The 25,911-nt window shown below is 35.6% G+C and overlaps 1 protein-coding gene across 1 annotated transcript in view; it reads right to left on the reverse strand.

Annotated features, from left to right (window-relative positions):
- The window catches only part of TLL1 (tolloid like 1), a 137,913-nt gene that overhangs the window by 36,790 nt on the left and 75,212 nt on the right, over positions 1 to 25,911 (reverse strand). Inside the window, exons 10-15 of the mRNA XM_042984746.1 lie at positions 23,152 to 23,254; positions 20,541 to 20,657; positions 19,228 to 19,373; positions 6,355 to 6,550; positions 4,174 to 4,299; positions 1,962 to 2,122 (exon numbers count right to left, since the gene is read on the reverse strand). Of these exons, the coding sequence (XP_042840680.1) occupies positions 1,962 to 2,122; positions 4,174 to 4,299; positions 6,355 to 6,550; positions 19,228 to 19,373; positions 20,541 to 20,657; positions 23,152 to 23,254 (849 nt within the window). The remainder of the gene's footprint in view (positions 1 to 1,961; positions 2,123 to 4,173; positions 4,300 to 6,354; positions 6,551 to 19,227; positions 19,374 to 20,540; positions 20,658 to 23,151; positions 23,255 to 25,911) is intronic.

Genomic DNA, 25,911 nt, shown 5'->3' on the forward strand with positions numbered 1-25,911 from the left:
AGTAAGTTCATACCACATCACAGAACTGGTAGGGAGATGATCATTTTCAAAAAGGGTCGCTCATATGAAACCTTTTCTAAAATTGCTATAAAAATCTGTTCTTCATTTCAATATTTCTCCAAATTTCAGGGAATTATTAAAGGAAAATGATATGTCATGTGGACAGAGTATGTTAGAAACATAAACAGTTTTTGCCATCATAAAATGTACACATGATGTAAGGAAGGTCTCAAAAGAGACCAGCTGAGCTCTCATTTCTATAATTCTCTGAAATACATAAGTTCATCACCTTTCAGATTTTAATTTCCTTTAAGGAAACACAAAATTCAGGAACTTCTTACCTCAAAACCATTAGTAGGACTAAAAAAATGCACACGAGTGCCTTGATGGACTACTACAGGCAGAATTAAGAGAAAAAAAATAAAAGGAATTAAGAAAAAATAAAGAAAAGCAGGAGGGGGAAAAAACAAAGATACATATACAAAGACAAAATAATGGTGTAAAAATCCCTAAATATTACCAACTATTATTTCCCAGGAGAATAGGTACATTATATTTCTGTTATCTCACTTCTTTATAAGTGTTCAACATATATATGTATGTATGTGTGTGTGTGTGTGTGTGCGTGTGTATATATGTCAGAGACAAAATAATTTTTGAGTTGATTTTATCATACTTAAAAGTTTTAAATCATGTTTGTTTTAAAACAATCACAGAAGTCATTGGAAGAAAGGATATGGAAGTTAGAAAATTAAAAAAAAAAAAAGAAAAGGAAGTGGGAAAACTCAACAAAACTGAAATTAAACCAATGTTGACCAATCATACAAAGGACACAGTCCTAAAAGTTCTCATTTCTAGACTTGACATTCCATTCGAATTTGGTGTGTGTGCACTAGCACGTAGGAATTCTCAAATAAATGATTTCACTTGTTTGAATGTGGCCACCTGGCAGAAAATGGGTCCTTTATTACAATAAGCTATATTTTGTAAAGGAAAGAGAGTCAACTAAATGCTTCTTTGACTGAGATTAAAAAATTAATCTTTATTTATAATCATGAACATGTTCATAATGAAAAACTACTTAATACTGAAAATATACTCATCGCCACAAGTAAAATATAGCAGGTTATTCTAAATGGCTTCTTCCCCCACTTTATTTATTTCAAAGAGTTGGGGGAGAGGGGCAAAGGGAAGGAGAGAGAGAATCTTAAGCCAGCTCTGTGCTCAGCATGGAGCTTGACATGGGTCTCAGTCTCACGACCCTGGGATCATGACTTGAGCAGAAACCAAGAATTGGATGCTCAACCAACCCAGGAGATAGCTTAAATAGCTATTTTTGTTTTGACTCAAGCAGTGGATATTAGTTGATTGATGTTTTTAGAAAAGTCTCTGTGACATGAAGGTGACCTTAATTTTTCCATATTTCTTGGGTAAATCAAGCTGTATAATAATACACTAAGTAAAAACTCCCTCTAGATAATTTTCAGTCTCCCAGAAACAGTCTAAAATATCATCCAATGTTGTGGCGCCTGGGTGGCTCAGTCAGTTAAGTGCCCTACTTGGGCTCAGGTCATGATCTCGTGGTTCATGACTTTGAGCCCCACATTGGGACTCACTCTCCAGCTCAGAGCCTGGAGCCTGCTTTGGATTCTGTGTCTCTCTCTCTGCCCCTCCCCTGCTCACACTCTGTCTCTCTGTCCCTCAATATAAATAAACATTAAAAGATTTTTTAAAAAATTAAAAAAAAATAAAATAAAAATAAATATCATCCAATGCCAACAGAAATTACAAACAGTTGCAGAAATGAACAGTACAGCAAAGACTATAACATCTATATGACTGTACTTCTGTAACCCTTCCCTCCTTCCCTCCTTCCTCCCTTCCTCCCTTCCATTTACCAGGTTGTCTTCAGAGGTTCCCAAAACACAACAGAAAAAAAATTGTATTTATTATTCACTTACTTCATTGCCTTCCAATTCAAAAAACTCAAACTTCATAGAAATTCTGTATTGGGTTGGTGCAACCACTTGCCACACACAGTTTTTATTAGGAGGGTACTCCTTGGGCCAGCCTGGAGTGGTTATAGTGCCATTAAGTTTGGTAAGAAGTCCGCCACAAGCCGCTAGAAGGAAAGAAAAGGACAAAGTTTTCTCCTATAGAGTCATTCCCTTCTTAGCATCTTTCCATAGATAACCAAACATCTCAGCATTAAATTTCAACCATCTTCCAGATTTTTCAAAATCTAGAAAGCCTCAGTCTCGGCTCCTTAGTTTTTACTACAACTATTTTAATTATCTAATCCCATTTATAAGGCACTAATTTGTAGTTTTGGATCCAAACAAGCTACGACTGTATAACAACATTTCAGATCACTTTAAAGTTAGGAAAACAACATAAAGAAAACTGGGTGTCAATTCTTTTATCTTTTCAATGGGTAGTATAATACCTACACAGTATGGTTGTAAGCATCAATATAGGCTGATGTAGTGAGACCAAAATCAGTTATTTATCTCTTCAAACTCATTTTGCCCAAGATGAGCAACTCTTGGGAGTTAGTGAGCCAGCAAGCTGGATACACTAGAGTAAATAGATCATATTTGTTATTTGAAAACCTCATTTAACAACTGTTTTTCTTCCCCTTTTGGATGATCTATTTAAAAGAGGTACTATTTAATACCTTACCTCTCTTGCTTATTGTTAGTGAAATTAGCAAAACAGGGTATCCAAAAGTAAAAAGAACACATATTGTACAAGGTTTGTAACTAATTCCTAGGGAGTCAAGAGTTACCTAAAGTAACTGCTCTCTTTATTTTAATTGCCTTTGTATATATATGTGTACGTATGCCTATATGTGTGTGTACATATGTATATTACTACATCTATTCATGTATTGTAAAAACTTCCTGTACTTTCACATCTACCACTTTTTGCTAAATTATTATAAAGTAAAATAATTATTCTTGGGCACCACACTGAACTAACAGCCACATTGTCTGGTATACAATGTCCTCTGTTTTAAAGATACTGTATCGCCTACTGTGTCTATTTCATCTGAGTACAGAGAGCAGATCAGTAGTTTAATAGACAGTAGTTTAATAGACAGTAGTTTAATAGTCCTCTGAGACTTTTGTCACAGAGGAAAGTTGAAACTTTTAAGAAGAAACAGAGAGACCGACTTTTTAACGTAGGTCCGGAAGCAAAGACGTCCGCCAAGTTTGCCACTGTTATGTCCTCTATTGCAGACACCATAGAGAGCAAGGTGCTCATTTTTAGGCAACTTCCATTTGCACTTTTGTGGGCACCACCAAAAGTAAACTTAATAAATACATCATGATAAGTAACGCTAAGTTGCTACAAGCTTTATGAAGATGATTTGGGCAGACATGTTGAGAGAGGAATAAAGGAGGAAGTGACCACTGGAAGGAAGACCAGTGTGTTTATTTTGTAATCCAAGCATGGGGCCTGTAAGAGGATGAAGCAGGGGAGATGGGAAAAAAAAGACAAAGCTTTAAATTCTGAAGGAAGACATCACAGGACATGGCAACAAAACATTGTGCAAGAAATCTCCTCTTAGAATGTGTAGAGGAAATGGGGAAAACAGCAAGACCTCTTTGTTTATGAATCATTTATCGATAAAACACATTTAGCTCCAACTTTATATTTGTGCTAAATACTAAAGATACAAAAAAAAAATTCAGATTCAGGATTCTGCACTTTAGTAAGAGATGTACCCATAAAATATGTTAAGAAAAGGTAAAAATAAATGCCAGACAGATGGATAAAAATCTAGGTTTCGATAGAGATAAAAATAGAAATAGATGGATAGATAGATGGATGATATAGATAAATAGTGAGAGCGAGAGCGAGAGCGAGAGCGAGAGAGAGAGAGAGAGAGAGAGAAATACACATATAAACAAAGTGGCCTGGTAATCAGAGGAGGAAATGACTGATTCTATAACAAGAACCCAGGCTAGGAGTCATGTTAGCTATGACGAAACACTGAGTCTTAGGACTCTTGAGGAAACCTCTTGAGGAAAGAGGTTTCTGTGGAGGAAAGGAAAGAGGGAAGCAGAGGGGAAGAAAATGACAGGATAGGAAAGAAAGAAGGAATGGAGCAGCGGTGGTGATTTGGAGGATTCAGGCAGGAAGCGCCACCTGCAAATGCAGCCCTACCTTCACAGCCCCTCTTGTCAGGTCCCAGCTCGTAGCCAGGCTCACACACACACTGGTAACTGCCCAGTGTGTTCAGGCATCGCTGTTCACAGCCCCCACGGTCAGGTTTGGCGCACTCGTCTTCCTCTGCAAAGATGGCGAGAGTTAGAGAACCAGACACAGTATTTGGTTTTTACATATTAAGGTGTAAAATTTTCTGAAGAGGTGACACTTAATAACTGAATAAAATAGGGACAATTGATTTCTTCAACAAAGGGCCAGGGGCAATTTGTAAGCCCTTGACAGCTGGTATACCAGAATTCATGTCACTGCAATCTAAGAAGTGTATAAGAACCAAGGGAGGGACTGGAACCTTCTATCAGTGCCAACTGAAGATCACCTTATCTCAGACAAGTATGTGGGTTTTTTTTTCTGATTTTTAAGGGCTAAAAGAATTCTTACAATGTATAAAATTTCCAGAATAAAATAGAAAAGCTTACTGAAAATATATAGCTTCATCTGTTGATTTCATAGTATAGTTTGCTAGATATCCTAAGAAATGCTTTTAAAGAAATGCCATTAACTGCAAAAATGTAGTGCGCAAAAGAAGTTACAATACAATCTTAGATTTAAAAAAAATGCCATGAAGAAACAGCTTATGGTAAATGTAAATTAAAAAGAAAGAAAATTCAGAAACCTACTGGACCTCTTTAGGGGCGCCTGGGTGGCTCAGTTGGTTAAGCATCTGACTTTGGCTTTAGGTCATGATCTTACGGTTTGTGAGCTCAAGCTCCACGTCGGGCTCTGTGCTAACAGCCTGGAGCCTGCTTCAGATTCTGTGTCTCTATTTCTCTTTCTTTGCCCTTCCCCAGCTCATTCTATGCCTCTCTCTCTCTCTCTCTCTCTCTCTCAAAAATAAATAAACATTAAAAAAAATAAAAGAAACTACTGGACCTCATTAAATGTAAAGCTTTCAGTGCTTTCTATATAGACATACTGATCCAGGAAATATTAAAATTCCATATTTTGTAAATACATATGCTATTTTAATTATACATGGAAATATAAATATATATATGAAATAAATACATATAAAAATATACACTATTTAAAACAGCATAGATGATAAGATATTCCATAATCTCAACCTTCAGAAATAACCTAGTGTGAGTTAAGAAAATAGCAAACAGTATTCTCAGCAGAAACTCTGCGTTGGCCAAAGTCCAAGCATTTTTGGTAACCAAATATATAAACATCACTGGAGAGAATCTTGATAGAATGTTTCTTCTACTGTAAAATCCTACATATAGAGAAGAACTAAAGCACGTGAACGTGCATTTTAATAAACACTTTTAATACATCTACTGAAAGCACCAAGGTTTTCTGCCTTTCAAATCATATGGTGAATAGCAAAGTAATGCTCAGGGAAAATCCATTATAATGTTCTTTAAATAATCAAATGTTAAAATGTTTGGTTATTAATCACACTAAATTTTGACATACACAACTAAATCCATCATTTACCATATAAAAATCAGTGTAGAGAAAGTTTTGTTTCTCTCCCCATAAAAGAGTTTTTACAATGACACACTTAATGTTAAGTGCCTATGAATTTTCCAAATGCAAATTTGACACTATGTGCACTAAAATGACTTTTTACCTAAGAAATACACACCAAATATGAGACATGAAAATACACTAAAATTTGGTTATGTGAGTAAATATTAAAGCTGATCAATAATAATTCTTTGTCAAAAAGGCATTTTCGGTATCAGAATATCCTACGAAGAAGGCCATACATTATTTTCATCGTGGTGGAATGCTATTATCTATAGGATGGTTTAGAAATGCTGTCACTTGGAAATCAATTGATGAATGATGTATCAGTAAACTTTCTTCTGATCATGAATCCTATGTTTATTATATTGCAAATGTTTTCTCCCTGTCTGCATTCCCTTTCTGGATTTTGCCATCTTGACTGTTTCATAAAAAGCAGATGACAGAATATCCTAATGAGGCTCCCAGACTGTTCTAGAAAGTTCCTAATTCCAGTATTATACCGGTAACCTTCTACTATCAAAAGTCATCCAAATATCTTTCCCAACAGTGCATTCAGTATAACTTTCCTCTCTTAACTCGAAGTTAAAGATCACATTTATTCCTCACAAAGGAAATATCACACTTTAAATCACTTCGAATTACCTTTAAAAAAATTGGCAGCAAACCCAGCCTTGTTCACAGTTCCGTCAGAAACGAATTTCATCCACAAGGTATTGGAGGTAGATCTGATATCTTCAGGTTTATCATAACCACAGAAACGCCCTATCAAAGGGCTGTTTTCACTGTTTCCATCTCGAACTTCTAGGTAGTCATAGGCACAGTTGTCATGTCTTTCAATCTGCAATAACAAAAATATGCGAAGATATACATATTTTGAACTTTTTAAATGTTTATTTATTAATCTTGAGAGAGAGTGTGTGTGTGTGCATGAGTGGGGAAAGGGGCAGAGAGAGGGAGAAAAAGAATCCCAAGCAGGCTCCTTGTTGTCAGCAAGAGCTGGAATCAAGAGCCAGATGCTTAACTGACTGAGCCACCTGGGCGACCCTGTGAAGATATATCTAATTAGCAGATAAAATAATTTCTATACAAAGACTACTATATATGCTCAGTGCCATAGTGCTGACATAGTCACATAACAAATTACTTACAGAGCTTTTCTTGTGAGTGTGCATGACAATACCACAACAACACCACCCATGAATAAAGGGCATAGTTTTCTGGTACACAGGAAAGGTAAAAAAAAAAAATCTATGGAAGAGTGCATCAGAATCAACAAATGCTAACTGCTTCATAAAAGAAAATAAAAATACAAGTAGTACAAAGCAAAAGAAAATACAGACTGAAAGTTATTAAAAATCTGGGCCAAATATGGCATAAGCAATGTATAATTTGTCCTGAAACATAAAATCGCTGGTAGTTTATCAACAAAACTGTTATTTTATTCACAGAGAAGCTTGATTCAAATTCTGTTGATCAATACTGCACTGTTTAAGTTCATAAATCTCTTTTTAAAGAAAAATCTGATAATATAAAATTACATTCTTTCTTGTCCATGAAATCCTTTACCCATAATTAGCACAGCTATAGAAAGACTGCTATATAGTAGAAAGATACACTAGTATATTACTAGTGTATGTAGAATCAGCACTCGCTAGCCCTTTTTCAAGGTAACATGGCTGTTCGGGTGAGCCTTTTTACCCCTACACACTCCTCTTAACCCCTATAATCTACAGGAACTCAATCTCTTTCTTCAAACAACTAAATGCAAATAAAAGCTCAGACCTTTGGCCTATAAAGCTTTATGAAGAATTGCATGTTCATGGACCTATGTTTTGGCCCCCAAACTTCTAAAAACAACAAACCAAAATTTACAAATTGGCTTTCAAATTATAAGACAATTTCTAAACAAAATCCTTATTCTTTTCATAGAAAATGGGTATTAGCCCTGAGGTCTTAGTAAGTCAACTACTGATTAGATATTTAAAGCTAGAAAGCACAAACGTCCATAATTAATAAACCATGCAAAGTATCACATCTTGTCAACTATTTTTCCACATACAATTCACTACTTATTGGAATTCTGTTACACGATGCATGTCAGGAAATACATTCATTCCATGGAATCACAACCCGAATGGATGAAACTGCTGGTACAGTTGGTTGAAGAATCTATTTCATCACTTGTTGACTTGTCAATACATTAAAAATGACAGACTTCAAATAAGAAAGCATAAGAACAAATAGAAAAAACAGACTTTGAAACACAGATTAGGTCAGAACTAATCACCACATTTGCTGCTTTCCTTTTCCCAATCACAAATCAGGATTCATTCACTCCTCCAACAAATATTCAGTGGTTATTCTATTTTAGGCACTCTTCTCACTGCTTGCTATGCAATCTTTTTTTTTTTTTCTTTCCAAGATTTTATTTAACTTTAAGTTAGTTAACATATACTGTGGTACTGGTTTCAGGAGAAGAACCCAGTGATTCATCACTTATATATATATAACACCCAGGTCTCATCCCAACAAGTGCCTTCCTTAATACCCATCACCCATTTAGGCCTCCCCCATACACCTCCCTCCAGCAACTTTCAGTTGGTTCTCTACAGTTAAGAGTCAGTTATGGTTTGCCTCCCTCTCTGTTTTTACCGTATTTTATTTTTCCTTCCCTTCCCTAATGTTCATCTGTTTTGTTTCTTACATTTCACGTATGAAGGAAATCATATGGTATTTTTCTTTCTCTGACTTTTTTTGCTTAGTATAGTATACTCTAGTTCCATCCACATCATTGCAAATGGCAAGACTGTATTCTTTTGTATGGCTGAGTAATATTCCAGTGTGTGTGTGTGTGTGTGTGTGTGTGTGTGTATAACAATATATATACACACATATATATATACCTACATATATATACGTGTGTGTGTATATATACATATATATATATATATATATGTGTGTGTGTGTATATATATACCACATCTTTAGCCATTCACAGTTGACGGACATTTGGGTTCTTTTCATAATTTACCTATTGTTAGTAGTGCTGCTATAAACATTGGGGCGGGTGTGCCTCTTCAAATCAGTATTTTTGTATCTTTTGGATAAATACCTAGTAATATAATTGCTGAGTCGCAGGGTAGTTCTATTTTTAAGTTTCTGAGGAACCTTCACACTGTTCTCCAGAGTGGCTGCACCAGCTTGCATTTCTACCAACAGTGTAAGGGGGTTCCCCTCTAATGCATCTTCACCAACATCTGTTGTTTCCCGTGTTGTTAATTTTAGCCATTCTGACAGGTCTGAGGTGGTCTCATTGTGGTTCTGACTTGTATTTCTCTGATGATAAGTGATGTTGAACATTTTTCCATGTGTCTCTTAGCCATTTGCATGTCTTGCAAAGAATTGGTACCATTTATAATTGCACTAAAAACGAAAAGACACCTAGAAATAAACCTAACCAAAGAGGTAAAAGATCTGTATTCTGAAAACTATAGAGCACTTATGAAAGAAATTGAAGAAGACACAAAGAAATGGAAAAATATTCCATGCTCATGGACTGGAAGAACAAATTATGTTAAAATGTCTATACTACCCCAAGTAATCTACACATTCAACGTAATCCCTATCAAAATAACACCAGCATTCTTCACAGAGCTAGAACAAAGAATTCTAAAATTTGTATGGAACCAGAAAAGACCCCGAATAGCCAAAGCAATCCTGAAAAAGAGAAAAAAAGCTGGAGGCATCACAATTCCAGACTTCAAGCTGTATTACAAAGCTTGTATACAGTATAGTACTGTACAAAAACAGACACATAAATCAATGGAACCGAAGAGAGGAGCCAAAAATGAACCCATAACTATATGGTATGCATCCTTCAGCAAAATGACAAAGAGCCTTACCCTCCTGGACCTTACACGTTACTGGTGGGTAGAGAGCAAAGGGATAACAAACAGGATAAATAATTAAATCATAAAATATTAGCGACTAATAAATTCTATGGAAAAATATTCAGTGAAACAAGAAGTGTGAGAAGTAGCATATGCAGGGGAGGGCAGAGGGAGAGGAAGAGGGGGAGAATCTTAAGCAGGCTCCATACCCAGAGCGGAACGCAATGAGGGGGCTCGATCCTGATGCAGGAGGACTCAATCTCACATTGTGAGATCATGGCCTGCACCAAAATCAAGAGTCAGATGCTTAACCAAGTGAGCCACCCAGGTGCCCCTACTCTTTTCAAAATCAGAGTTCTCTATAAATATGAGAACATTTCCAGATGCCTAAGGCTTTTTCTTCAGTCAAAGGAACACATAAATAAATATCCCCAACTCTCCAGGTATCGATAAAAGAATAAATAACAACACGGAACTAGTGACTAACTGTAGGGAAAAGAACCAAAGGTGTCAGAAAGCCAACCTCTCCTCACCTGCTTGAGCAGCACAGAAAGAACTGCTCCTGACTCACGAATCATTTTGGAAGAGAAGAAAAAGAATGAATTAGAAGAAGAAAAGAAGTGAGAACACACAACAAAGAAAGAAGCTGCTTTTCAAAAGTCAACTAAGAAAAGTGAACTTGCTTCATATCATAAGCCATACTGAGTAAAAATAAGAAGGTTAATTAGAATTGGTTTTCAATCACTACTTTGAGTAGATAACTGCTTTTTAAAATTACTATATTAACAAGGAAGAAAACAAGATAGACACTACTGAAAAAGAAGCCAAAACATTTGTACTTCTTCAGTGATTCAAAAGAAATAGGATAATGGATATTTCCCTGCACATAAAACTTACTCTGTTCTTGCAACAGATATATAACAGATCCTTCTAAATTTTAATTTAAAGTACCTGTATATTCAGCTTACTTAGTAAACAAGTAGAGGTTTCAATATTTTATATGATACACAAAGTGCAAATACTTCATGGGTGAAATGCATCAAAATGGCCGATTTTAGGATTAATTCTACTAGTATCTATTTATGAATTACGTATCACTTATTAAATATCACGCACTTGGTGTTAAGGCTAACAAAACAGAAACATATACTGTATTCTTACAGAGTAAACGCCACAGCTGTTCAACTGCTTACAAAATAAAAGTTGCCTTATATATATGATATTTATGATATTATCCCTGTATAACAACACTTCTAAATATCTTATCAATGATCTCAATGCTCTTTGTTTACATATTTTTCCAGTTTAACTGCCTTAATCCTGATTGCAATGTGAGCATAATGACTCTGCTCTATTGGTGTTAATTATAATTATGCCTCTTCAACTACATCTACACAACAGTAATGAGGGTGAGCACAAATGAAAGTTTGAGTTCTCTTATTTATGTCATTTGTGTAACATTTTCTCCAGCTATATCAATTACTTCATAAATACACAGAACAGATAGACAGAAATAAATATGATTGAAACTAAAGAGTTGATAAGTGCACTGGTGTCATGTCAGTAAGCTCCACGAGGAAAAAGAACACCAAAGTCAAAGATTTATAAAAACAGAAAAAAAAGGGGGCGCCTGGATGGCTCAGTTGGTTAAGCGACTGACTTCGGCTCAGGTGATGATCTCACAGTGCGTGGGTTTGAGCCCCTTGTCGGGCAGTGCTGACAGCTCAGAGCCTGGAGTCTGCTTCAGATTCTGTGTCTCCCTCTCTCTCAGCCCCTTCCCTGCTCACACTCTGTCTCCCTCTCTTTCAAAAATAAATAAATGTTAAAAAAGAAAAGAAAAGGAAAAGTAGTTTCTTCTTGAATTACATCACAGACACAGTTCATATCTGGAACCTGAATGCAATGTCATGCACAATTACACATATAATAAATGTGGTTTGATAATGATGACGCTGATTTATTATAGACTTTAAGATAATCAGAGCATAAACCATATTCAAATGGGGCAAGGTTATCATAATGTAAACAGACCTAATATGTACACATAGGATACAATGAATGTGACAGTAAGCTCTGAACAGTTTTTGGAAAACTGTGTTTAAATGATATTGGAAGTAGATCCAAACACACACAAAAGGAAGAATGACTACCAAGACCAGCCAGAAGGGGTTAATGTTACGTTTCATTACTACGTGGGCGCTCATGCCTGTCCTGGCATGTTAGAGAGGAAGCATGTAAAAGCCGAGTGACGTTTATTTAGCAAGAACCCAAATCAATTAAATGTAACCTACAGTAGTCAGCCTCTCATTCCAAAACTGCAAACTCACGCAGAGCTTTGTGCTCAGTGCATGTGAGTGAGCTTCGACGCTGAAGGAAAAGCCAGCCTCAAAAGAAGGGATCGTGCCCAGGCTTAGGACCCATTTGCACACTTTTCCTTCATTTTATAATCAACTTTCCAAATAAATATTGCAAAAACATCTACCTACTTATTTGTAAAAATCTCTGAAAACTCCAAAACTTCCCGATAACAGTTTCAGTAAAAGCTCTCCCATGTCCCTGAAAAAGTGGAAATGGATTGAAAAATTCTCTGCTTGATTCAACTATCCCATTTCTGGGCATATACCTAAAAAAACTGAAAGCAGGGTCTCAAAGAGATGTTTACACATTCGTGATTATACCAGCATTATTCACAATAATCAAAGGTCGTAATAATCCAGATGTCCATCAATGGATGAATGAATGCACAAAATGTCAAATATATATACAATGGAATGTTATTTAGCCTTGCAAACGTGTGAAATTGTTTCATGTGCTACAACACGGATGAACTTTGTGGATATTACACTGAGTGAAATAAGCCAGTCACAAAAAGGCAAGAAGTGAATGAGTCCACTTACATGAGGTACCTAGAGTAGTCAAATTCATAGTGACAGAAAGTAGGAACGTTGCTGCCGAAAGTCGGGGGGAAGAGAGAAAGGGGGTTGTTTTCTGAGCACAAAGTTTCCGTTTTGCAAGGTGAAAAGAGTTTTGGAGACTGGTTGTACAACAATGTGAATGTACTTAACACTAATGAAATGCACACTTTAAAAATGGTTAAGGTAGGACCACCTGGGTGGCTCAGTCAGTTAAGTGTCCAACTCTTGGTTTCAGCTTAGGTCATTATCTCATGGTTCGTGAGTTCAAGCTCTGTGCTGACAGTGTGGAGCCTGCTTGGGGTTCTCTCTGTCTCTCTCTCTGACCCTCCTCTGCTAACTCTCTCTCTCTCTCTCTCTCTCTCTCTCACTCTCTCTCAAAATAAATAAATAAACTTCAAAAAATGGTTAAGATAGTAAATTTTATATTTATTTTACCATACTAAGGAAAACAAGTCTCTCCTGTGACTGTTAGACTGTAGTTTTAAAATATAATTAACGTAATCCACTACATAAGTGATTAAACTTTTAAAAATAATATAATTTAAAATCTTATACACAGGGAACGATGCTAAAGTCATTACTTTTTGCTTTGCAGGAAAAAATTTTTAAGAAAAAGATGACTAAAAAACAATGTAGATTAGCATTTACCATTAAAAATAAACTAATTCAGGAGAAGTTCATTGTCTGTGTGGATTCCCCATAAGTATGCTACTAAATTTGATTTTCTTTTGTTAAAAACATAAAAATAAAAATGAATTAATTTTAATAATGGGAAAAAAAATCCAGTAAAGTTTGAGATATAATGCTATCAACAAAATGAATTTTGAATAAAAAAAAGAAAGGCTTAACAATAGATCATTATTTTGCTACTATCATATTTCACTATTTAATATTATTTTACTATTACTATTAAATATTTAATATTAATACTAGATCACAGGTCAAAAACAGAGAAAATATATATACGCCCAACCGTGTGAAAATGAAAATCATGGCTCTGCATTAGCTCTATTTTCATGTGACTTGGGCTTTTTAATGCTGCCACTTGGATTTTTTTTCTTTCATTACACAAGTATTTTTAACTCTTTAATTTAATAAATATTTACTAAAAACCTACTATTGCCTGGAAATATACACTTGACAGTGGATAAGCGGTGGAGAATAAAACAGACATGTCCCTGAATGACAAACACGTGTTGATTAAACAACACAAGTGCACAAATGAAGATAGTCATAAAGGGAAAGAATTAATACTATGAGAGAATATAGATGCCTCTCTCTGCTACCAGGATGTGGGCTCAAGAGTGCACAGGCTGTGGAACTGATTTCAGTCATAGTGCTACCAATTATGAATTGTGTGACTTCGAGCAGGTTATTGGAAATGAACACAAGCTAATCTTTCAGAGTAGAACTAAAGCCTCAACCATAAATCTGAAGAGCTACTTAATTCTCTTTGAAGTCATTAATCAAGATATATTCTTAGCCAAATAGTACAATGTGAACAGAAAAATGTTAACTAATTAAGATCTCTTTGTCTTGGCTTCCTAGGTCATTTAAAAGACTACTTAACTTAACCAATATAAATTATTTAGAAGAATTAAAGGATTACTTTTAGTTGGGCAGGCCACAAAGTATCAAGATAAGAACTTTTGTGTATAGTTTACAGCTTGCAGTAGTGATGGGTAAGACTATTAAACATTTGCGATTTTCATAAGGGAAGTATAACCAAATCAGCGTGTCTAGAAAGGTTGACAAGTACCTCAAACTTAATCCCACTTAAATTAATGATGTGGGATTTCAATGTAAACATAAGTAAGCTCTGGGTTTGTTTCACTTCTTTTCTGCTTTATTGACGTTTCTTTGAAGTTGTTACTATAAACATTTCCAGTCTCCCAAACTTTTTCTCTTCTGTATTTCTGCACACTGAAAGTGCTCCAGTTAAATAGCAGTATAGAGATTTCTTTACAAATAACTCCAAAATGATGTCTGACATGATAAACAGTCATGTGCAAACCCACTTCCGTATCGGCTTTACGAAGCAATGCACCAGTAACTACTAGAGAGGAAAAAGCTTCCCAAATATAATTACAGAAGTATCAGGACTCTATTGGCCTCCAGATAGTATCCTTTCTTGCTCAAAGATAACTGAAATTCATTAATAAAGACACTTGTTCATATTTTCTTTCTGTACCTACATTAAAATCTAAGTAGCATTAGGAGAGGTAAAATCATGACATAAATTCATAGAAAGGTATAAATAATAGATAACTAGTAAGTTCTTTACTATAGACTTCAACAAAATGATGGGCAAATTTATCTTAAAGGCCCTTTTACCTGAAAGGGGAGAGTGTACCATAGAGAATAAAACAGTTATAAAAACAGAAACAGTTTTTGAAAAAAGGCAAAGACTGATAAAAAAACTGTTTTGTCAGATAAAACCACAAAACACTATGAAGTGGTGAGGGCTGTTTTTTTTTTTTTAATTATACATCTTCAATATAAAATGTATAAGCTGAAGATTGAAAATATATTACATAAATAAAAATAAATTGACATAAACAGATACAAATTAACTAAATGAAACAAATCACCTAGTAACCACCAGAACAAATTAAAAACGTATAACCAGTTGATTCTGTTTTCATGGTAGTTAGTGATATAAAGTTGCTAAAAACACTGAATTAGTGAATACTGATTTATTGTTCCTGGAAAACTACAGAATTAGGTTCTTGTGAGCTTCTAGTCACAAAATTTTTGTCAACCAATCAATATACAGCCTTGTTTTATGTGTGTTTCTGTTGAAAGACACCTTAATATATTGCCAATTCATGAATACAACTCACAGGCAACTGCATTATAACGCATGCCTGAACAATGTTTATATAACACATACATTTCTCCATAAGGCACATCATAGCTGGGAATGTGCATGTCAGATGACTCAAATATTTTGCAACTCTGTGCATGTCCATGAGTGACCCAGAAAGAACCATGAGTATTAATTTGGGGGTTACAAATTAACTTTAGTTAGTAGGAAAATTTGAAAATATAGAATCTATAAAAAAATGAATATTGACTATACCTGGATTTTGATGCTGGTTTAGTACTGACTTATATGATAGGTTAATGGCATAAGTTCACTTGCCATATCTAAAAGACTTAGATGATATATTAGAACATCTCTAAATTCCTTGTCACTTTTCAATTTCTTAGAACCTAGGATCTAGTCTAAATTGAGCTATATGGCATATCAGGTCCACATAATCCAAATGTTTCTTACCTACCTGTCTAAACTTGTTTCCCTCTACATAGAAACATTAGTATCTTTGATAAAGGAAGGATATATTAATTTCCACCCACCAATAATCATGCATTCACACACTCTCTTACCTATATTCCACCCATTCTTTCATCTCTCCCATTATCATGTATTAATCACACATCTGGTGGTGCTGGAGATATGGTAATTGACAAGACAGATTAAGATCCCTACCCTTTGGTGATCATACTTTAGTGAGAGAGACAGTAACCATGTAAACAAACAGACCCATAACACAAATTCCAGTAGTTATAAGTCCAATGAACTAAAATAAAACAGAAGACTGGTTTATAGACAATTGTAGGCAAAAAAAAAATATATATATATATTATATATATATATATATACACATATATGTGTGTGTATATATATATATATATATATATAAAGAGAGAGAGAGAGAGAGAGAGAGAGAGAGAGAGAGTGGTGTCTCTGTCTCCATGGCAGAAACACCAGGGGAGTCCAGGCAACACCCATGAGCCCAGAGACTCTCTCGCCTCCACGTGCAGGCTGTGTAATACGTTTCTTTGGTACTTACCTCTACCCCTTTGCATGTGCCATTTAATTTCCCAGACATATTTCCTTTTATTGTGAAAAAATCGTCTTCTCTTGTGTGATCATGAGATTGTATTATATGCTCCTGATAATTTTGCATTGCTGGAAAACTTAATTCTTGAAATTATTTGACTCGTATTTGAATTTTGATATTTAGAGTTACTAAGCAAGGACTTTTTAAGTAAGTGATGATAAAGCAGGGATCCAAATGAAATGAGAGGAATAAAAGCACGGATTTAGAGGTGTTAAGAGCACCAGAGATAAGACCAGAGGGGCTGGCTCAGAGAGAGTAAGAGGAACTTGGGACCAATCATGAGTTGCCTTGGGCTATGATCATTCAGTCTGGGTTCTATTTTAGGTGTAACGGAAAACTCCTGAAAGAATTTAAGCATACTGTTATGACCTAACTCACACTGTAAAAGTATCACTCTGGTTGTTGTGTGGAGATCAGGATACGTGGGGCAAGAGTAGAGATGTGAGGCTCTCACTAAGCTCCAAGAGAAGAAGTAGCAGTGAGAACCGAGTAGCTGCCAGAAAGTGGGATAAAGTGGTCATGTGTGGGGCATTGTTGAAGACAAAGCAAATGAAATATGCTAATCGAATGTCCTCGGGGTTTAAGGGAAATATTGGAATCAGGGGTATTCCTTGAGTAAATAGTGACATACTGAAATAGTAAATACGAAAATAGGGAAGACTGAAGAAGAGTGGGTTAGTGAGCGGCACAAGATAATCAAAGGTTTGGTTTTGGTCATTTAAAGATAAGAGACCTATCTGACATTTAAATATGTCCAGTATATTAAAGAGGAGGAAGAAATATAAGGATGGACAGGAACCTAGAAATAATAGATAAAATGTACTGTCAGCCAAACTATGACAGGACTTTTCCCCAATCCCAAATCTCAGTAACAATTTATTCACTCACTCAATCAATAAGTATTCCTTAAGCAAATACTCTGTGTCAGCTATGGTTCTAAGTGACTGAGATGTAAATCTTTCCAGTCATTACACTATCCTATTGTTGAAGAATATCGCTGTAACTATATTGGCCTTAAAAAAATAAATACATAATGACTGCAAACCCAGCTAAGCCTCCTGTATCTCAGAAATTGTATCTCAGTTTTTGGGTGCATGGAATTTAGTTTTATATGCCTCCACTGAAAACACTTCTGTAATAAAATTGCATAAAACATTCAATTATATATTAAAAGAGAGCTCATCTCTTAATTATCTGCAACATCACAAAAATACAAATAAAGCAGTCTTAGGTAGATAATTTTTCACTGAACTGGCTATTTTGGTCTAAACAGGAGGTGAATCTTATCCAGTCTTAGTTTACTGTTAACAGTAAGGTGGTCTATTTGAATAATTGTTGCCATATTACTGATCCATGAGAATAAGAAAATTCCAGGCACCTGGGTGCCTCAGTTGGTTAAGTGTCCAACTTCAGCTCAGGTCATGATCTCATGGTTCGTGGGTTCGAGCTCCACATTAGCCTCTGTGCTGACAGCTCTGGAGTCTGGAGCCTGCTTCGGACTCTGTGTCTCCCTCCCTCTCTGCCTCTCCCCCACTCACACTCTGTCTCTGTCTCCCTCTCTCTCTGAAAAATAAACACTGAAATTTTTTTTTAAATATCAAAATTCAAATACGAGTCAAATAATTTCAAGAATTAACTTTTCCAGCAATGCAAAATTATCAGAAGCATATAATACAATCTCATGATCACACAAGAGAAGATGATTTTTTCACGATAAAAGGAAGTATGTCTGGGAAATTAAATGGCACATGCAAAGGGGTAGAGGTAAGTACCAAAGAAACGTATTACACAGCCTGCACATGGAGGCGAGAGAGTCTCTGGGCTCATGGGTGATGCCTGGATTCCCCTGGTGTTTCTGCCATGGAGACAGAGACACCACTATACTCACTGCACTCAGTGGCAAGGATACTCTGGCAGAGGATGGGGTTCTCTTCAGCCTTCTGACTGCTTGGACAGAGAATCAGCCTTCTAATCAGTGAAGAAATAATCTCCAATTATGGCATCTAGATCTCTGACCCGTGTCTGCCCCTACTCACACCACCTCATTATTCCTTCCCACTTCACCTTGGGGTCTCAATTTCCAGGCCGACTCTTTGATGTAAAATACCATGGAGTTCTTGACAAATGTCCCCATCTGCTGGCTTCGAATCCGAAATAAGTTCCGCCAGCCCCACCAAAATGACTCATCAGCCAGCTTGGTAGTTTGGAGCCCAGACTTTGCTCCAGAATCCTTACTAACCTTTGGTTTATTGTTGCCTCATCTCAGAATGCAATGTTGGTGCTGATCTCCTCCCCGATATACATTTTTGATGAAATCAAAGGCGAAAAACACTTAAATCTCTATTTCTGATAGGAACAGTTTTCTGCCTAATGGTAAAAAGGTGAAGAAGGGATTTTCTCCATAACAACAACAAAAAACGAGGGTCTACCTTTTAACCTCTTAGTTTACAAGAGAAGTAAAAGTTCTATTATTTAATGGACTCTTCAAGCAGTCTTGGGAAGGAAGCCTGTGCATTTGTCAAAAGAAACTGTGGTCAGCACTTCAAACATTCTAATTCAAATGGCACAGTTAACGTAAACTCACTTTAATCTTCTTGAAAATGTCTGCAACAAGAGGAAAGAAGGAAAGAAAAAAAAAACACCTCTTTCACTCTTGATGTTACATTTTATAGGCAATCCTTTGCTTCTCTGCTGATTGAAAAGTGGATTCTCTGGTTCTCTGCTTATTTAATGAGGATCCCCTTAAATGGCACTGTCATTTATGGATGATATGTTCCGTGAAGGTTGCCCAAAAGACTTTACCTCAAAGGCCTGAAAGGTCAATCCGACATAGTAGTCTTCTGACACTGTTATTTTCCACACACATTCCTTCATCGGTCTGTAGTCATCAGGATAATTAGGAGACTGAATCTGTCCCTCGTTTTTACGTATCTCACCTCCACAGATTGCTGAGGGCAAAAATAATCAAATAAATAAACCCAGAAGTGCCATTCCGTTTTCATTTTCTTCTGAGATAACATTTTAGTTCAGTGCCTGTGGCTGAGTACATAAAGACCAGGTTATAAAAATCAAAGCTGGCTGGTTGTACTGTCGTAAATATTTAGATGGCAAAAACATAGTCAGTTAACTATAAATATTAGAGAACAGCAGGGGACTATAGGATTTTTTTGGTCACTATTTATTTACATCTTTATAAAAGAACATTTTTTTTTAACTTTTAAAAACCTTTGGAGATTTTGTAAATGTATTCTATGTGACAGAATATTCTATCATATTCTGTGTGATTCCCTGAACTGGTTCTTACAGTCTTTTGACCTTAGGTAAAATAGTTGATCAAGAGAGACGCTCCACAGAACTCTCTGGGCCTCTGGCAGTAGGCTAGCATCATGTGATCAACATCTGTGGCCTCATCCAAATAACCCTCTTCATTGCCATACAGTTAATCTCTAAAACAAAATGCTTCCGTTTATTCAAAAGTTTAAGGGAAGCAGAAATCTTCTGTCTTCCAAATTACCTAAACTCGTGTGCTAGCAGAGGCAGGAGCAAGAAAGGTCTCTTCAGCCCACAACCTGGCAAGAAAAGGGCTGCTTTTAAAGCCCGGACACACAATGCCAGTTTATTGTTTTAGAGAAGTATAGGACAAAGCATCTAGTAAATTCTCCCTTGAATGCTGACTCTCCCACGTAGACAAAGCATGCCCTAGAAATGTGTACAATTGCTTTCTGTGCAGTTTCCTATGACAGAGAATTTCAGCAGTATAGGGACCAAATAGACACAAATCTAGTACAAAGGAAAAATCATAATTTCTTCATGACATTTTAATACTATCATGGAAACAAATGGAAATTTAAGAGCTCTTGTGCCATTTTCCCCTCACATACCCCTGCATACATTTATATGCTACTCTATCACTGGTATCAAAAAACAGGTTCTTCTTGCAATTTAAATGGACTGAGTAGTTTTCTTAAAATCGGTCTTGTGGATATTATAACCCAGATTTAGAAAACTTCATAATTAAAATATGGTTACAATATCATTCTAATGACAATGAGAGAAAGGACATCTCTGCTAAGAGATCTAAGGGGAAGTAATCTCTAAAACTTAATGTGACTTGCCTTCATAGACAGCTGCAAAGCCTTTTCCCACCCAATTACTGCTGCTACGAAACTCAATCCACATTCTGCTGTCTGTAGAGGTAAGAACTTCAGGCAACTTGTCCCCACAGAATCTACCTAAAAGAAATAAAAGAATAAAGAGAGACTCCTAAATATGACTCTATATTCTAGTTGCTTTCCACTCTAGCTACAAATATATATATATATATATATATATATATATATATAATTATATGTACATATGTATGTACATATGTATATACACATTATATATAGCCTGACTTGGTTCCTATACTCTATCCTGAGTAACTAGAGCTAGACGTATGCTTAATATTTACTTAATAAAGGTATATAAATAAAATAATCTCTTCAAATCTATTTATAAAATACAGGAACATAGCATCCTCAGATTGACTGGCTGATGTCAGTATCATGGTCTACAGAATTAAGAAACAGCTAGTGCAAAAGACATATTTGTAAAAGGACGGACAATGCATTAAGGTTGGGACTATTCTTTCATGGAGAACAGAAAAAGGTACAAATGATCTGAGATCAGAGCGGTCACTGTAGAGTATAGTTACTTGGTTAACGATGTGTCTCAGCCCGAAGTGGAGTTCTTTGTCTAGTTCGGCTCAATGACGAGCCATCAGGGAGACCCACATACTGCTTCAAGGATCTTACACTACTGGACATATTCCATCTCATAAATAAAGTTATAATCTGTAGTGCAGTAGGCAGGCTGGCAAACAGGACCCGAAGACCTGGGTGTGAGTTGTGATTATTTTCTAATTGTGTATCCACAGGGGAGTATAATACCAAATGAATATAATAATACCTGTGATTCCTTCTTTCTTCCCTCAACCTTCTACAAGTATTTATTGGCTCGCTGTATATCTGCTACTGTGCTTTAAATTTTCATATGAGGACAAAATGGTTAAATACAGCAATCCACACGAAATAATTCTACAAACAATACATTGTCACCCATTTTTGTGTGCCCCTGGCAGGGATGTCATACATAAGCTTAGTATATGAAAAAATGGTAGTCAACTTAAATTCATACTAAGAAACAACAGATGAAGTGTCTTCCTAAATGGCAAAGTAAATCAGGGACATGCAAAAGAGAGTAGTGTTTCTTAAACTGTAATGTGCATAAGAAATGCCAGCGAGTATGGAAAGATACAGTCTCTAATTCAGAAAGAATGGAGTAGAACCTGAATATCTACATTTCTAGCAAGTGATTCTGATGTTGCCAATCTGATGGCTGTACTTTAAGGATGAGGTCTTGGGGGAAAGAGTGTGAAAAACTTTCCACAGAAAACCACGATCAGGCTGAACCAGTCTGGTGAGCCACTTATATACTGAAGCATATACTGAATTATACTATATACTTATAGCATCCTAAAGAAGAAGTGTGCTTCAATACTTAGCTTTAGATTTGGTTCTTCAATATGAATTTAATGAAATGTGTTCTTATGAACACACGTACACACATAACAAACTGCTTCACCTAGACTAAGAAACTAAGTGTTCAAGACAATGTGTTCCTCAATATGACTTATCAAACTAGTTCAACTCTTTATTTTTTCCTTATTTTTAAACACTTCTAGAATCTCTTGGACTTATTAAGGCTTTTAACACACTTTTGACTACAACAGCGTCCATTCAGCAGGTTTTAGATGTTAAGAAGAAAGATCTGTATGGCACATAAACACAACTGAACAGAGCTACTCCTAAAAATAAAGGCATAGTTGCCATTTCAAAAAATGTATATAAAGAGAGAGTAGGTACACGCTCACAACAGCACTCACCTTTAAGTAAAACAGAAGGCAACAGTAAAGTGCCTCATGCAAGTTAATGGTGTGGTCTGTGGTTAAACTTTGGCAGCCGACTTTTGTAAGCACCAAATACGAGCTACAATTTATGATACAAAGTACAAATGCCTCTTCTCAGCCACAAAAAACTCTCTGAGAAGCAAAACTGTGACGCCTAGAGGAAGAGCTAACATGTGTGGCATAAGAAATCAGCCACCAAACATGTAGCTAACAGCTCACATTCTACTGCCTTAGCAAACAAAACAAACACTTACAAGCACGCTCACATAATCGATCTGGTTTCTGCATTAAAACAATAATGCTCAAATTAAAAATATATAGGCAAAAGCTATTCTAAATCGTTATACTCAGATCCAAGTATTTCCTCATAATGTAAGCTACTTTAAAATCAATCTACTTATTTGTATTTTTGCTGAAGTTGAAAAGAGTACAATAGAAATTAAAATGTGGACCCCATACATTGTTAACTCTAAGATAACTCTTGAGTGAATCTACTCTGGGGGGCACCTGGGTGGCTCAGTTGAGTAAGCATCTGATTTTGTCTCAGGTCACGAACTCACGGTTCGTGAGTTTAAGCCCCATGTCGGGCTCTGTGTTCAGAGACTGGACCCTGCCTGAGGATTCTGTGTCTCCCTCTCTCTCTACCCCTCCCCAGCTTGCACTCTTTCTCTTTCAGAAATAAATAAAAATTTAAAAAATTAAAACAAAACAAAACAATCTACTTTGGGCAGGACAGACTGTATGTGTGGCCACATAGAGGGTAAATACTCTCTTACCAAGGAGGGGCGATTTCCTCCAGCAGCCATCTCTTACTTCAATGTAGTCATACCAGCACAAGCTGCTCTTGTATAGGTCCATCGTGGTAAAATTTAAAACGATCTGCAAATTGGAGCAAAACGACACAAAGACGAAAATGATTGTTACCGCACAGGCTAATTTGATTGCTGGAGATTAGGAATCCAGGACTACAAAGAAAACAGATTCATAGCTAATTCTTTTTTTTTTCTTTTTTCTGTTAGTATACCCTTAATATAGTTTCTTGACAAATGCCCCAAAGAAAGAAAATATTTTCTCATTCTCCTTGATGTCTGACAATATAGAACTACCATGTCAATAGTTAAACTAAACATTTTAGCAATCAAAGCCAAGTTTCTGTAGAAGTAGTTTAAACAATATTGAAACAAACAGAAATCTTTATTCAAATAGTTTGTTTTGAATGTTTTAAGATAAATATGACTTAAACCATGAGAAATTCTGATTTTGCCATGAATGTCTTCTTTTTAATAATTTATTTCAAAGACGACCAGTCAGACATCTATAATTATGTTAAAAATTACCACCATGTGCCATGTTCCAAGAACATAATATCATTGTGTATGCTGAAATGTTTTAAATACAGCTCTAAAATTTGAATTTGTCCATGTAAGTATAATCAAAGACAGATGTCATTATGCTTCTCTAGATCCAAGAATATATATTCAAAGACCTTTTAAGTTATAAGATCTTGCACATGACCCCTTATTTTGTACTTTGTTTTGAAGTGATGCTGCTTTTTGTGAAGATAATTCAGATAATTCAAGAACAACTCTAGGAAGGATAATTTTCTTACTGCTTTATAACAAGAGTTTATTTTTCAAATAATTAACTCTTCTTGATTACACTAAAAGTAGAGCCAAACTAACATGAGAAATATACCTACCTGAAGTAAAATTCACTTGGAAAATAGTTTTTTTATTCATAAAAACTCATTCTAAACTCTATTCTGCTTAAAGTATCTAAGGTACTTGAGGTGTGTAGTAAACCTGTTTTTTACTCCAGAAGCTGAAATGGATTTTGGCCCAAAGTGACCAATCATGAGTATTTAAATAAATGCTTCTAATCTAAAACTATAGCTTGTAATAACATTTAAAGAATCCTTTGGTGATAATATAAAAATCTGAATGTAAGGGTACTCTCGAGCTCAAGAAATGAGTAAAATATATAAAGAAGCAATCAATGCTAAGTCCATATTACAGAAGAGTACCACCATTTTTGTGTAAGAAAACATATACTTCTCCCCTTTCTTGAATATAATACTTAACATACGTTAAGTAATATAACTTGAATATAATACTTAACGTATGTTAAGTAACTTAACAACATAAGAAAGAAACTATGGCAAATCGATCTTTTTTTAAAGATTTTTAAAATACCTTTTGATAGTTTATTTATTTTAAGAGAGCAAAAGAGAGAGAAAGAGAGAGAGAGAGAGAGAATCCCAGACAGGCTTCAACTGTCAGCATGAAGCCTGATGTGGGGCTCAAACTCATGAACCAGGAGATCATGACCTGAGCCGAAGTCGGACACTTAACTGACTGAGCCACCCAGGCGCCCCTATGTCAGATCAATCCTAAACTAACTTATTTCTTCCAAGAATTGAAGATATAGCATAACAATAAATATTTCTCATGGCATCTTCTATTTTAGCAACACAATGATCGATGAAACTGTACGCCAACATTGATGATAATTGCCCATATACTCATTTTATAGAGATAGAAACTAAGAATCTGTCTAACTATAATGAAAGTCTGTACTTTATAATGGCATTAACATTTCACCATTAAATTCGACCTTTTTTGGTTTCCTTAAACGTGTACTTTCTTAATTCCAAAGAGATGAAAGTAGAGGCACACTGTTCTGTTTTTTAATGTAATACAGTAAGTGTAGCATAACTTGGTTTTATTTAATTGTTCATTTATTTCTATCTTATTTATAGTTTCTCCTTTTCTCCTTTTTCTTTTCCTTCACCTAATTTTATCAATCAAAATATTCTCAAAAATGTTACAAAAATTTCCAAAATATCCAAGGACACAGGACTGATCATGTTTTTCTTTCTTTTTCGGTACTCCTCAACATTCGATTATCAAAATACATAGTTTCGAACAATTTTTTTTCTGAGGCTCCCAATACGTTTCGACTCCATCTCTGAATACCAATGCAACATTAGGTTATTCTTACGACATAATTGAGAAATGATTTCTGGTTTTTCTCCTTAATTTTGTATTTACTTTAAGCCTGCTACAAATGCAAAACACTACCACTGCCTGATATTAGGTTTCATTCTACATTTGTGTTTTCTCTACAGCAACCACCAGGGATTCGAATCTGTAGGATCATATAAGAACTCAGTTATTATAGTAAAAATGGCAAAACTAGAATTTAGACACAAACAGTAGACCCTAAGGCTCATTTTATGGTTTCCTTCTTGGATCTAAAGGTGGATTTTATAATGGTGTGCAAATAGTATCACTTCCTCTTCTAGGAGGGAAAGAAATCAGCTAAATTGGAAGTATGTATATCGTCAAATTGTATTCAAAATTGAAACAATGTGGTTGGATTGCTAACAAGTAGTTAATATTTGAAGTTCGGAACACACACACACACACACACACACACACAGTTGGAAGGGGATAACTCTAAACAGAAAAGTTTCCTATCTTGTTTTTAATCTTCTATTTTAAATGCCAAGCACTGTGGAGGAACAAAAATGGCCG

This window comes from Panthera tigris, chromosome B1 (assembly GCF_018350195.1).
Source record: "Panthera tigris isolate Pti1 chromosome B1, P.tigris_Pti1_mat1.1, whole genome shotgun sequence".
In the NCBI taxonomy this organism is placed as follows: Eukaryota; Metazoa; Chordata; class Mammalia; order Carnivora; family Felidae; genus Panthera; species Panthera tigris.